This window comes from Colobus angolensis, unplaced genomic scaffold (assembly GCF_000951035.1).
Source record: "Colobus angolensis palliatus isolate OR3802 unplaced genomic scaffold, Cang.pa_1.0 Scaffold11, whole genome shotgun sequence".
Lineage (NCBI taxonomy): Eukaryota > Metazoa > Chordata > Mammalia > Primates > Cercopithecidae > Colobus > Colobus angolensis.
Genome location: NW_012112030.1, coordinates 17,722,540 through 17,737,818, shown reverse-complemented (window position 1 = coordinate 17,737,818; position 15,279 = coordinate 17,722,540). Strand labels below are relative to the sequence as shown.

Sequence of the window (15,279 nt, the reverse complement as noted above, 5' to 3'; positions counted from 1 at the left end):
CTTTTTTTTAAAAGAAGTCCCATTATTTAGTCTATCAAGTGACCTATAAATAAGCCAGCACATAAAGTATCTTGAATGAAAGAGGATCCAGCAATGATTTGATCAAACTTAGTGTACTTGACAGTACAAGGAGTGCTTGCTATTATTATCTGTAATGATTATGATTATTATAGTACTTTGCATGTTTATTGTACTTGGCAGTTTATATTATTGAATTTAATCTACACGATGGCTCTGTGAGAAAAAGAGGTCAGTTTATGAACAACAACATGGAACTATAGTAAATGTAATTTCTGTGGGGTTTAGATTCAGGAACAAGGTAAACTTCTGTTACAAGGTTAGCAGCTTATTTTTTCCATGGCTAGTAATAATGCACAGACACTTTAAGGACTTTCAGTGGGATTAAAGTTCTAAGGCAATTAAGTGATCAAAAATCAATTGACATTTTTCATTAAAACACTGTGTTTATGGCCGGGCGCGGTGGCTCAAGCCTGTAATCCCAGCACTTTGGGAGGCCGAGACGGGTGGATCACGAGGTCAGGAGATCGAGACCATCCTGGCTAACATGGTGAAACCCCGTCTCTACTAAAAAATACAAAAAAACTAGCCGGGCGAGGTGGCGGGCGCCTGTACTCCCAGCTACTCGGGAGGCCGAGGCAGGAGAATGGCGTGAACCTGGGAGGTGGAGCTTGCAGTGAGCTGACATCTGGCCACTGCACTCCAGCCTGGGCGACAGAGCGAGACTCCGTCTCAAAAAAAAAAAAAAAAAAAAACACTGTGTTTATGATCGATCATTTAGGTTAGCCTGATCCTCGTGAGTCCAGACACATGATTTCAGGTCCCATGTGAACTATCAATGATTTATTCTCTTTTTAATAGCAGTAGGCTATTAGGATTTTAATGCATGATTTATTATTTCTGATCTATTATTCCTGAAAGACATAGGTTAAGCTAATCTTGCCTACTCTAAATCTATCTGGTAGAAGGACTGCAGCTGCCATTCTGAGCCTGACATCTTATCTCACAAGGCAATATGGTCTCTGCACAAAAGTGGTATGATTAACTGCATATATCATGGTGGAGAAACAACATCAACACTGCACAAATCTCTATAAGTCCATATGCAGTATGGAGAAATTTATTAAAACTTGATATTCATATGACAGAATGTACTTCTCTATTTGTAATGCATTGTACTATTAAATCAATACAGGAGTGAATGACAAAGATCCTGGTTTTTAAAGAGTCTATATCCTAGTTAGGGAACAGACAATAAAAAGATAAGTAAAGGTATATAGAATATCAGATTCTGATAAATCCCATGGAAAGAAATAAAGTGGGAAGGAAGGTAAAGGGAATACTAGAAGGGAAAGGACTCAGGAAGGGATAAAAGTACTTTTTGGTTGGTATGATCACAGAAACAGAATAAAAACTCTGAATTCCTTTAGGAGAAATATATAAGAAAGACAAACCATCACCAAATGTGTATATTATGTAGAGACACATGGTTTTTTTTATTATACTTTAAGTTCTGGGATACATGTGCAGAACGTGTGGGTTTGTTACATAGGCATACATGTGCCACGGTTGTTTGCTGTGCCCATCAACTCGTCATTTACATTAGGTATTTCTCCTAATGCTATCCCTCCCCTAACCCCCCACCCCCCAACAGGCTCTGGTGTGTGATGCTCCCCTCCCTGTGTCCATGTGTTCTCATGTTCAACTCCCACTTATGAGTAAGAACATGTGGTGTTTGGTTTTCTGTTCCTGTGTTAGTTTGCTGAGGATGATGGTTTCCAGCTTCATCCATGTCCTTGCAAAGGACATGAACTCATCCTTTTTGATGGTTATATAGTATTCCATGGTGTATATGTGCCATATTTTATTTGTCCAGTCTGTCACTGATGGACATTTGGGTTGGTTCTAAGTCTTTGCTATTGTGAATAGTGCTGCGATAAATATATGTGTGCATGTGTCTTTATAGTAGAATGATTTATAATCCTTTGGGTATATACCTAATAATGGGATTGTTGAGTCAAATGGTATTTCTAGTTCTAGATACTTGAGGAATCACCACATGCTTAAATGGAAAAGTTGGTCTCCTGAATTTCAACCCTGAACTAGGAAATAACTTTCAATTTGTAAACAAATATTATTTTACTTGTGATTTTACTATGTGTCTGTAACTTCTGTTTCTCCTTAACAGGAAAAATCGTCATTGATGGGATAGACATTTCCAAATTACCACTGCACACACTACGTTCTAGACTTTCAATCATTCTGCAGGATCCAATACTATTCAGTGGTTCTATTAGGTAGGTAACATATTTAGCAAGCATCTATATGCCTCGGGATTTAGCCTTTGACTCATAGAAAGGTTTTACTCAGAGTCATTTTTCAGGTCTGAGTGAACTGATATCAAGACAATAAAATCAAATATGCCATCCAACAATTTGGATTGGAAAAGCCTAGAGTTGCTAAATTAACCTATAAAATTATGTTTCCAGGAGATCTTCATCCCTTTCAGTTTGATTCTATGAAAGCCACTTTTTCCTCTATACTTGAGAACGGTGATGCTTGGCAGACTTTTTTAAGGTGTTTTGTCTTACAGATATCCAGTCTAACTTGTGTGTCTGGCCTGACCTCAGCAGATATTCTGACTTTGGTTAATCCCTTTACCTACCCCTCCACCCCTTACAACTTTACTTCAGCCGAAATTGCTATGAATAAAGCTGCTACAGTCTTCACGCCTGGTTCAGGGTTTCCCACAGGAAAAAAAAAAAAAAGCGGGGTGGATATCAATCATCTGCTAGCTGCTTTAAATATATTATTTGTTTAAATTCTCCAACCATTACTCTAGGGTACGTATTTATTATCCCCATTTTACAGATGGGGGTTTTGAAACTCAAAGAAGCTATAACTTAAACCAAGTTCGTACACCTAGTAAGCGGAAGAACTGCTATTCCGACTGCAGTTTGTCTGATTCCAAAGTCCATGTTGGCATCTATATTAGTCTGTTTTCACACTGCTGTAAAGAATGACCTGAGACTGGGTAATTTACAAAGGAAAGAGGTTTAATTGACTCATAGTTCTTCATGGCTGGGGAGGCCTCAGGAAACTTACAATCATGGCAGGCAAAGGGGAAGCTAAGGCACATCTTCTCATGGTGCCAGGAAAAAGGGAGAGTGAAGGGGGAACTGCCACACTTTAAAACCATCGGATCTCATAAGAATCCACTTACTATTATGAGAACAGGATGGGGTAAAATGCCCCTATGGTCTAATAACCTTCCATAAGGTCCCTCCCTGGACATGTGAGATTTGAAGCAAAATGGTATCAGCATCGTCCCCCAGATCACATCTCTCATTTGATCATATTTTGTTCTATCTTGCTCCTAACCTCCATCTACTTAATTACAAAGAAGTGTTTGCCACCTCCTTTTACTAATTATTCTTTATTTTAAAGAAAAAATGTATGTAAGATTGCCTAATATTTAGTTGTAAAACTACTTTAAAACTTCTGGATGTGTCAAGTAATTTAGCAATACCATAGTGAATTTCTATCTCCAAATATATTTCTTATGAATACTACTTGATATGGCTTGGGTGTGTCCCCACCAAAACTTCATCTTGAATTGTAGTTCCCATAATCCTGAAGTGTCGTGGGAGGGCCCCAGTAGGAAGTAATTGAATCATGGGGGCAGTTATGCTGTTCTCATAATAGTGAGTGAGTTCTCGTGAGATCTGATGGTTTTATAAGGAACTTTTCCACTTTGCTTAGCACTTCTCTCTCTTGCCGCCATGTAAAGAAGGACATGTTTGCTTCCCCTTCTACCATGATTGTAAGTTTCCTGAGACCTCCCTAGCCCTGCAGAACTCTGAGTCAATTAAACCTCTTTTCTTTATAAATTACCCAGTCTCGAGTATGTCCTTATAGCAGCATGAGAATGGACAAGTACACTACTATTGTTGGTGATGCAGCACAGCTTATCTAAAATAGTGTCATATGTTCCTATAGAGATGTATGTATGTAGCATCAGTCCTGCAGAAATATTTTTCTAGATACTATTTGGGTTATACTAAGCATAGTTTGGAGCCAATGGATCTAGGTAACAAACTTGGTAATATGATATAATGTATATAAAGTTTTATAATGATATCATCAAGACAATTTTTTATATGATTAAGATCATGCATTCATTCATCAAGCATGAATTCAGTGCTTGCACTGCTCTGAGCACTGTTCCAGATGCTGAATATACAGCAGTGACCAAAACAAATGAAACTTGCATTGTAAGGAAAGAAAAGCAATAAGCAAATATACATAAAAGTTTCTCTATTTTGACTTATTGACTAATTAACTAATTTTTCCCTCAGATTTAATTTAGATCCAGAGTGCAAATGCACAGATGACAGACTCTGGGAAGCCTTAGAAATTGCTCAGCTGAAGAATATGGTCAAATCTCTACCAGGAGGTCTAGGTATATTTTCTAAATAGTATATTTATTTTTTATATATGCCATTAATCCTACATATGTCTATCTACATTTTATGCTATAATCACATAACTTTAGTGTTAAATCCCCTTTTATTTAAAATAACATCCTAAAAGTCATTAGAATATTTCAAAATCTAATGTTTTTCCATGGGGTACAAGAGGGTGAACCCAATAACAAATTCTGTTCTATGTGACTACTCCAAAATATTACAATTAATACATTTATCTCTGCCATCTTTTCACAATTGGTGGGTACAGGTCATTGTAATGGATGTTTCCCTGTAGTTATTCTTTCTCAGTTGACCTGTCTGATCACCTACCATCAGGAAATGAATAGGAGGATTGCAGGAGCTGTTAGGTTTCAGTTTGGCACCATTTAGGGAAAGGCAATTTTGCCACATTAGTAGCCATTTTCTCTGCTGCCAGGAGGGAAAATTCCTTTTATTTATATAATATAATTTTCTTTGTTTTTTTTTTATTTAAAACATTTTATTAATTTATTATTTTTCAGCTTTATCCATTTACTGAAAACTGAATCTTTTTTCTTAGCTAAAAAATAGCTAGGCATTTTTTTAAGTCTTTCAAAACAGTAATCCTTTTGCTTAATTATAGACTAAGAGGAGATGTTTTTCAGAACATAAAAATCCTAAGGAATAGTAATGTTATATCAATGACACAATTTTATCACATGAACAAACACATTTATACCTTCAAATGTCTTTCAAAGTGGATTTGTTAATTGATATCTTGGTCAAAATTTTGAAAGAAAATATGAGATATATAAATTTGATTAGTTCTGGTTTCAAAATTTTTTATTTTATTTTAAACTAAGTTACTTTGTAGTGTTGGGTATTTTTTATTTTTTTATTTTTTATTTTTTATTTTTATACTTTAAGTTCTAGGGTACATGTGCACAACGTGCAGGTTTGTTACATATGTATACATGTACCATGTTGGTGTGCTGCACCCATTAACTCATCATTTACATTAGGTAAATCTCCTAATGCTATCTCTCCCCACTACCCCCTCCCCACAATAGGACCTGGTGTGTGATGTTCCCCTTCCTGTGTCCAAGTGATCTCATTGTTCAATTCCCACCTATGAGTGAGAACATGCAGTGTTTGGTTTTCTGTTCTTGCAATAGTTTGCTGAGAATGATGGTTTCCAGCTTCATCCATGTCCCTACAAAGGACACGAACTCCTCCTTTTTTATGGCTGCATAGTATTCCATGGTGTATATGGGCCACATTTTCTTAATCCAGTCTGTCACTGATGGACATTTGGGTTGATTCCAAGTCTTTGCTATTGTGAATACTGCCGCAATAAACATATGTGTGCATGTGTCTTTAATAGCAGCAAGACTTATAATCCTTTGGGTATATCCCCAGCAATGGGTTGGCTGGGTCAAATGGTATTTCTAGTTCTAGATCCTTGAAGAATTGCCACACTGTTTTCTACAATGGTTGAACTAGTTTACACTCCCACCAACAGTGTAAAAGTGTTCCTATTTCTCCACATTCTCTCCAGCACCTGTTGTTTCCTGATTTTTTAATGATTGCCATTCCAACTGGTATGAAATGGTATCTCATTGTGGTTTTGATTTGCATTTATCTGATGGCGAGTGATGATGAGCATTTTTTCATGTGTCTGTTGACTGTACGAATGTCTTCTTTTGAGAAGTATCTGTTCATATCCTTTGCCCACTTTTTGATGGGGTTCTTTGTGTTTTAAGACATTGTTTTGTATTGCCTCGAGGCAGTATCAGTTTTAAACACTTGTGTAAAGAACACAACATGTACTCAATCACTGATAAAAATTCATTCCTAGAGGTTGTACAATGTCTGACAAATAAATGATGACAGAATGAAAGAACAATGTGATTACTGAAACCACAGAGTTCATACTGTCTTTAACTCATTAAAAGGAACATGTATAATTTTTGACTTCTGCTTCCTTAATATCTTCTAAGAAAGCACTAGAAAAGATAACAGTTGATTGATTGATACTCTACATTTAATATATAACATATAGTTGCCAAATTGTGTTATTTGGCATCTAGTTTTTTAAAAATCAACCTACAAAATAAAATTATGTTTATCTGTTAGTTTATTTGAAAAGGAGGGCCAACTCAAAAACACTATGTTTTATTATTTTAATTAAGTTCCAAGGAGAAAGTATGCCACAACCAAAAATTAAGACAGCATGTCTTTAAGGAATGTTTTATTGACTTGCCAGGGTCAGGTTGTGAAAGTAATTCCAGAACTCTGGATGAACTTTCCATAATGATGTTTTCTTTTTTTGTAACAAGTTCTCACTATGTTACCCAGACTTGAGTGCAGTGGCCATTAACAGGCAATGATCATCGCATACTACATCCTCTAATCCCAGGGGTCAAGTGATCCTCCTGAGTAGTTGGGACTATAAGTGCCCCACTATGCCTAGCTCCCATAATAGTTTTTTTGATGTCTCCTGTGGAAAGCCCAGCAAGTCTACTTGAGAAATTAATACATGCTTATAAAACTTTCTCTCTTGGCATTTAGAGATCCCCTCTCTCACCATTAATATTTGGAAAGACAGACAATTGCATCTTTCTAGTCCTCTTCATTAACATGAGAGCTGCATGCACCTGTTTAGAATTGTGGGCATAGTGTTTTGGGGTTATGGGACAGCACAGGCAACAGGGGATTGTATTTACATTATGTAACTGATGAATATTGTGCTCATCATCTTAGTAAAGATGACCAATTGCTTAATGAAGATTTGGTTCAGGCCAGCTTTAGTGGAAACATTCCTTATCTCCAGCATCCTCTTATATGTAAATTAGAGTTTGGAGAATAAATACCTATTTTCTAATCATGACAAATTATAAGACTTTGATACCATTAGAATATAATCAATAGAAATTTTCCCCAGGCCATTAGGAAAAGGTGTTTGAATTCTAACAAAAAAGACATTTGGAAACAGAATTTATCTTAAACTCACAATAGTACAGTTTATGAAATGTAGATGGAAACCAAAAAAAGAAAAGGATAATGAGGACATATCATTCATTTATCCATATAACAGTGTGTTATTCAGCTCCTGTGTAAGATACCACAGTACTAGGGACATACTGACAAACAACAACAAGCCCAGTCCTTAGCCACTTGGTACTTACAGTTCAGAAAGATGGTATAATTAAAAGAGAAGTGGAATTAGAGTTGAGAATATTCTGTATCTTATCAAGTTAGCTAAATGTGACTTTGGGCAAGCCATTTCATCTCTCTAGACCTTAGGTAATTATGTTAAGTATCCCCTTAGAGAATTGTATTAAATAATTAAATAATTTCCAAGCTCTTTCTGTCGTCAGAATGTTTTATATCCTACTATCAGAGGTAATTCACTACCTATTGTCATAAATGAGATGATTTAGGAGCATCTTCATTTTTTCAAGTGGAGTTCCTCTTTGTGTTCCAGTCTGAAGTCCTTGCACCAGCATTAAGTGATATCCATCATGCTGTCATACAACGTAATGGGTTTTTCATGATTTTGCCCAAGGAAAATGTTAGTAGCATTTCTTTGGTGAAATCCTTGCTTCTTTCTCTGATTTAGATGCGGTTGTCACTGAAGGTGGGGAGAATTTTAGTGTTGGACAGAGACAGCTATTTTGCCTTGCCAGGGCCTTTGTCCGCAAAAGCAGCATTCTTATTATGGATGAGGCAACAGCTTCCATTGACATGGCCACAGTGAGTGCATTATCTAAGCTTTTAAAATTGACGAATTAGAGAAATGTGCATGAAAATTACAATTTATTATTTGCTGAATGGGTTCTGAATTATCAGTACTATTGTTTTGAGAATCTGCTCAATCATCTCCTTGATGAACTGATGATAGCACATTGAGAATTATAATAAATAGGACCTGACATATGGTTTAAAGGCATTCCTATTACCAATAAACATAACATAAATTTGCCACAACTTTTGGAAAATTTTTCAGAACAGTAAATTTCCAGGGCTTAGTTGATGAGAGGTACTGTACTATATTCAAGTACTATGCCATAAAAGTTCTGAAATGCATTGTGAAAATCTCTGTTTAATAGAATCTATTGATAACCAACACCACTCATTATTTCCTAAAGCAATTTGAAGAAGAATGATTCACTGGGATTAATAATGGCTAGAATTAATAACGGCCTTCTCTATGTGTTTATGATAAAAAGTCATAAATTTTGCCTTTTGAAATATATTATTTGAAATTGTCAAATGTATCTAAGAAAGATCTGTCCAGAAGGCTGTGAATGAGTAGGTAAAATGTCACATTAAATCACAAACTGCATATGAGTTAGCAATTAATGTTCTTTTGAAAGTTAACTTGATATTAAAATTTGACATCAGAAAGGACACATGAGGGTTATCATAAGGGTAATACTGCCTCAACAGAAAAGAGAGTGTGAATTAAATGATTGAAAGAATTCCTTCACTCTAAAAATTGAACCAAGATTTCCTCTAGGACAGAGATGGAATCTGTACCCAGAACAGCCTTTAAAATATAATTATAACAGTGCTTTGTGGTGGGGGAAAAAAGAGTTTCTTCCTAGAATGTTCATTTATGTGTCAAAGTCCAAATTTGTGGCATCAATTTTAGTTTTTCCCTTTTCTGACTCAAAGCTTAACATCATTACAGAATTTTGCTGGTTTCGAATACATACTTTCTGTGGTATAACTTAAGTGAACATTTTGATACCCATTCAATTTCATTTTCTTCTTTGCATTTCCCGGACATAAATCTATTACCCACTTCCGGCTGATCAGTGACTGACTTTCATTTGCGTTTTGAAGACACGTACAGAATCCAGCATGAACCTGCTGCTGGGGACTGCCCCTTTTTATGACTTCCACAGAAAATGAGGGATTGAGAATGCTCACAAGAGATTCAGTGGAATATTGTTCTTGGGGTAAAATATTATGATGACAGAGTCATCCAGAGAAAATTTACACTTTATTTTTCTTTTTGCAGGAGAATATTTTGCAAAAAGTAGTAATGACAGCCTTTGCAGACCGGACCGTGGTGACAATAGCTGTAAGTATGAGAAGTCAGAGTTGGTACACCTCTTTGGTTTTGGTTCTAACATGTTATCATCTTTACGTTTTAGCAAAATATACTTGTGTCGAATTATGTATTTCTCTGCTAATGTTTTCATATCTGTGCAAAAAAAGGAAAAAAAAGCAAAGCTGTTTTGAAAGCATTGTTCTTTCCCAAACTGTCTGCTCTACCTAACTGACTTCCTTAAGTTACAATGATAAGACATCCTAAATCTAAGGATTCCAGTGGGTCATGGCCTCTGCTTGTTTACCAGATAAAATGGTAGTTCATATAGAATAATTCTCTTTTCTATAATCTGATGATCTGAGGAGCAGTTTCAGAAAGAAAATTCCTAAATTTGATTGCTTATTCTGCTACTATCTATACCTAATTTCTATGTTTCCATTCATCAATCTATTAAAAAGTAGACAATGAGATATCTCACAGTAGGGGCAGGTAATTTTTTCTATTTTAGATAGCACCAATCAAATAGAAGAAGTGCTTAAATATTTGTAATTCACGTTATAGCTGACTTACAATAGTCCACAGTTTTCTGTCTTTTCCTCTTTGCAAGTGGATTCTTGCTCATACTTAGTCCTACTGCTTAATAAAAACTATTTTTTTAATGAGTCACTTGGACATTTATTCTTCTGCTGATTCTCTTCTCTTCTATTTTTCTCTCCAGCACCGTGTCTCTTCTATTTTGGATGCAGGCCTTGTTTTAGTCTTTTCTGAGGGTATTTTAGTGGAGTGTGATACTGCTCCAAATTTACTCGCCCACAAGAATGGCCTCTTTTCCACTTTGGTGATGACCAACAAGTAGACCATCATGATCTATTGCGCCAAGTCTGTCATTCTCCGGTAGTTATCTTAGCAGTATCCCCTCAGTAAGGCATGGCTAATGCTGTGAATAAATGGGAGGGCTGGGATGAGGGAACTAACTGCAGTGTATTATTACAAAATCAGCCCAACCAAGTGTTTTCGTCATGCTCAGTACAGAATGGAGTTCATGCATGTGTTTTCAAATATATACATGCAAAAGAGAGTATTTACGAAGCCTATGAACTGAATTTACCTCTTATTCTAAGGACCAATTTCACTAGTCCTTGGGGATGTTTTGTAAGCATCCATAAAAATGTCATACACATTTCTTACCTGCCCTGGAGAATGCATTGTTTCATTTAAATAGTTACTTGAGTTTCACTCGTGAGTAACGGGAGTGGTGTATGGAGTGCTTGCTATGCTTCTACTTTCTTAGATGATGCATGGGAGAAACAGAACCCTTTGGAGTGCAGCTTTCTTCAAGATGGCAGGAAATGATGTCGCATCAGGGCCTACTTCCTGCAAACTGCCTAAGTAAAGAAAAATCTACTTTCTCAAATTTTTCCAGTGAACTTTGTGGTTCCTCTTTCCTGGAGGAGAGTCACCCAATTAACTCATTGATATTAAGGTGTGAATGATTTAAGGGGTAGAATTGGTTAACTTTAAAAATAATTATTCAGTATTTTCAAGAATTTCCTTACTGGAAAAAGGTAGGGAGATATTTTGGAAGAGAAATAACTTCCTGCTGCCCCAAAATGGGTAGAGAGAGGGAGAGAAAACAGACCATTGCCTATTCAAAAGATGAATTTTTCCTGCTTTGCATGAAGCATGGCATTGTTGGATGGTTCTGTTTAGTCTATATGTGGAAGATTGCTTGAGCAAAATTTGTATTTTTAACAAAATGTTAGGTTTCCTAATTAGGTTACCTCTTACCTAATTTCTCCTACATTCACTAAATACTTTTCTATAGACTTATATTTCTTTCACTCATTCTTCATTTCAAAACCACTCATGTGAAGGTGGCCGCTAGGATACCTAGAATTCCCTGCTCCCACCCGCCCCTAATACACATGAAGCTGTCAAGGAAGAATCACTGTAAGGTTTTGTAGAGGACCAACTCCTCATAACAGGCCCACAAAAGGGAGAGCACCACCATGCTTGTGGTAGACTGCTTGTAGAATTAACTTAAACTCTTAAAATCAACTGTTTTTCCTTCCCTGCCTAAGAGCTTATTACTTTGGTAGCTGCCATTAAAATTGTGGAATGCCTTAAAAAGATAATTTTCTCCAGCTTCTAAAAGGAAGCACTCACACACCAAAATAGTCCATGGTATTTATTTCTAAAAGTGATTACACCATTAATTTATCTGGAACATTTTAAAAATTTTATCAATACGATTACAATTGACATCACACTTTGTCAAGGAACAATTATTTGAATTAATGGAATAAAAACCAACTATATTTATTTCTGTTGGTCAAGATTTTTCAATGTTTTTATTTTTATTTTCTTCTAGTAAATATTATTTTAGAATATCAATGCAATGTTTATAATATTATATTTATGGGTTTAGAGGCCAAATTCTTTTTTTAGACATCCATGATACGGCTATTGAACAGCTAATATTTTTCTGGAGGGAAAACGCACAGCAGATATTATTGGATAGCTCGTTAAGTTTCTTTTACTAAATGCATGGGTGTGCAAATGGCTCTGGTCCTTTCTCAAAGATAAATAAATGTTAGCCTCCAAAATCTTGTTAATTCCTCAGTGTATTAGGTTGGTGCAAAAGCAATCGTGGTCTTTGACATTAAAAGTAATGGCAAAGACCACGATTACTTTTGCACCAACCTAATACATCATTTGTTACCAATATTCAGCAAATGATAGGCTTGTCATGGGTGTTGAAAACTGGCACACGTTCTAAGCTGGCATCATTATCACATTCCATATATGTTTTCTCTTCCCTTCAAGTCATAAGCCACAACTATAACTGCTGGCTTTTCCGAAAGCATAAACACTGAGCCCACCCCACCTACATGGCCCAGGGCAGAATGTACGCTCTCAACTCTGGGGATGGTTTTAGGTAGGACTTTGGATTGTTCAGAGAAGCACTTTGGAAGACTGTGTATCAGCTAAACAGATAACATTTCTAGGTTTAGAACTCTGGACAGGGACTCCCATCAGCACACTGATATTTTGATCTGCATAGTTCAGGTTCAGTATGGTAGTCCCTGGCCACATGTGGCTATTAGTTGAGATGTAGATAGTTCAAATTGAGAAGTGTCATACGTGTAAAATATATACTGGATTTCAAAGACTTAATACTAATAGAAGCATGTAAAAGTTCTCATGAATCATTTTTATGTCGGTTACATATTGAAATGACAACATCTGAATAGATTGGGTTAAAATGTATTAAAGTTGCTTTCATGTGTTTATTTCTACTTTAAAAATATAGCTCCTAGAAAATTTAAAATTACCTGTGGCTCCCATTATATTTCTATTGAACAATACTGATCTTAGCAAGAGTAAAAGCCCATCACACAGATTTTTCCTTTCTAATTTATAAATATAAAAAATAATAGTAGTTGACATTTATTATTTGTTTGTAAATGTCAGACAAAGTGCTGAATTTTTTTACATGAATTATGTCATTTGAACCTTATCACCCTTCTCTGAGGCAGGTACTATTACCATAATTTTACAGATGTGAAACTGGAACTATACAATGTTAAGTATATTGCTCAAGATTGCACAACTAACAGGTGGTAAAGCCAAAATACACAAGGCCCGTTTATCTTCAGAGCCTGTTCTCTTAACCATAACACTGACATGGCAGGTGAATGCTCCTCTAAGGTATCAGAGAGCCTTATGAAACAGTTAGATGACAGGATGGAAATATCTCACATTTTGAAACTGGTAAACCTAATTTTCATACTGGTTCTGCTATTTATTATCTATGTGATCTCCTGGTTTTGCTTTATCTCTGTGAATGGTCTCCCCTATAAAGTGGAGAGCGATAACACCCACAGCTGAGGAATGTTCTAATGATTCACAAGAATGTGTGTGGAGCACTTAATAGATGGCATATATGCTCAGAAAGTGGTTGCTTTTATCATTGTTAGTTACTAATTAATCCAAAGGGCATCACATGGAGAGGAGTGGGTCAGTGGCAGTGATCTCCAAAGACTAAGACTGCATATCTAAAGGCCTGGATAATCCATTCTATTACTGCATGCCAGAATGGACTTCCCCAAATTGTCATCCTGGAACTAAACCACTTTCCAGGGTTCTTCAAATTGTGTTATAGCCCAAAGAATTAGTGACTCTACACAAGAGATAATTATTGTTGACATCATAACCCAACGGGTTTACAATAACCTCTCTTAATTTAATTACTTGATAAACATTTTTACCCTACTTAAACTGAAGGTTTCATGAAATGATGAGCTGATATATTAGCTACACTCAAGTTAGTGCAGCCCATAGAAAACCCAGCCATGTTGGCCATTGCTTAAAAGTACGTAAATAAATGATAATTTAAATAAGGACAAAAGGGGAGGTGTCTGTGATCCCTACATCTCGTCACTCACCAAGATAAACAAATATCCCAGAATAATTCGTGAAATATACATATTCCATTGTTTTGGCTTGTGCCCTGAAATGTATAACAAATACATGTATTCTTTCCACTCACAGCATCGAGTACACACTATTCTGACGGCAGACCTGGTTATTGTGATGAAGCGAGGAAATATTTTAGAATATGACACTCCAGAAAGCCTCTTGGCTCGGGAAGATGGAGTATTTGCTTCTTTTGTTCGCGCAGACATGTGAAGGGGTGTCTTAAAACAATACATGTATTTAAAATAATGCAATCATAACCTAATTAACATTAATGGATCATCAGCTTGACCTCTGTAAAGTGGCATCTTAAACTTTTACAGATTTTTGCATAAGAAGTTGACATTTATTTTTCCTGTTTTTTAAAAGTTTTTCAAGATATTATTACATAATATGGTCATTATTGATGTTTTTATAGTGATCAAGCCACTCTACCTGTAAGAATAACTAGGTTGTATTAAAACATGTAAGCTACTTTAAGTGGTAAATCAATAGCTAAAGTTTTCTCATAACTTTAAGTCTGGTAAATATCTCTCAGGCATGGAAGTTTCAATGAGTAATCAGTATTACTATACTCTTGTTTGTAAGAATATATTTTCCTTATTGTTTGAGTCTCTAGAGGTTATTGGAAGAGAATAAAAAAGGACACGTTTTCTAATGAACTCTCAAACTCAATATCTACTTTATGAGAATTTATTATGCATATTGCTTGTAAGCAAGTTATTGTATTCATTAACATTAGTAATACCTATTTTTCTTAGGAGCCTTTTTTTTCCCTCTTGTTTCTTGTCACCAAGAAGTTATCACATTTATACTTATTCTATAAAGCCAAAGCCTTAGCCAGAAAGATCATGAAGAGTTTGGATATTTTAAAAACTATACTCAAATTTTCATTTTTTCCAGTCCTGTAAAGAGAGAATTCCTAAGTAATCAGTCATAATGTGCCTTTTCCAGACTGGCGTTCAAAGAGTGATTAGGTTCAATCTTTCAGTGGCAGGCCAGCTACACTTTCTATAGTTTAATGATTAGCTCTGGTTTTGATCTTGAACCCTGACATGCCACATTACTCAAGATTTACACAGACAAGTGACTTCATCTGGCACTGCTAATAATGGCAGGTGAACATTCCTCTCAGGTGTCAGATATTTCATATGAAACAGTCCAATGGCAGGCTGGAAATATCTTAGACTTTGAAGTTATATATATAACAAGTATCTATTTCTAGCTGGAAAAGTTTACCTCCTCTAGACACCCAATGGTGTCACACATGAT

At 35.8% G+C, this 15,279-nt stretch overlaps 1 protein-coding gene across 1 annotated transcript in view; it reads left to right on the top strand.

The window, feature by feature from the left end:
• ABCC9 (ATP-binding cassette, sub-family C (CFTR/MRP), member 9) overlaps positions 1-14,664 on the top strand; it is a 144,882-nt gene extending 130,218 nt beyond the window's left edge. The window contains exons 36-40 of the mRNA XM_011955729.1: positions 2,207-2,315; positions 4,377-4,480; positions 8,089-8,222; positions 9,496-9,558; positions 14,083-14,664. Of these exons, the coding sequence (XP_011811119.1) occupies positions 2,207-2,315; positions 4,377-4,480; positions 8,089-8,222; positions 9,496-9,558; positions 14,083-14,220 (548 nt within the window). The 3' untranslated portion in view covers positions 14,221-14,664. The remainder of the gene's footprint in view (positions 1-2,206; positions 2,316-4,376; positions 4,481-8,088; positions 8,223-9,495; positions 9,559-14,082) is intronic.
• The last annotated feature ends 615 nt before the right edge of the window (positions 14,665-15,279 follow it).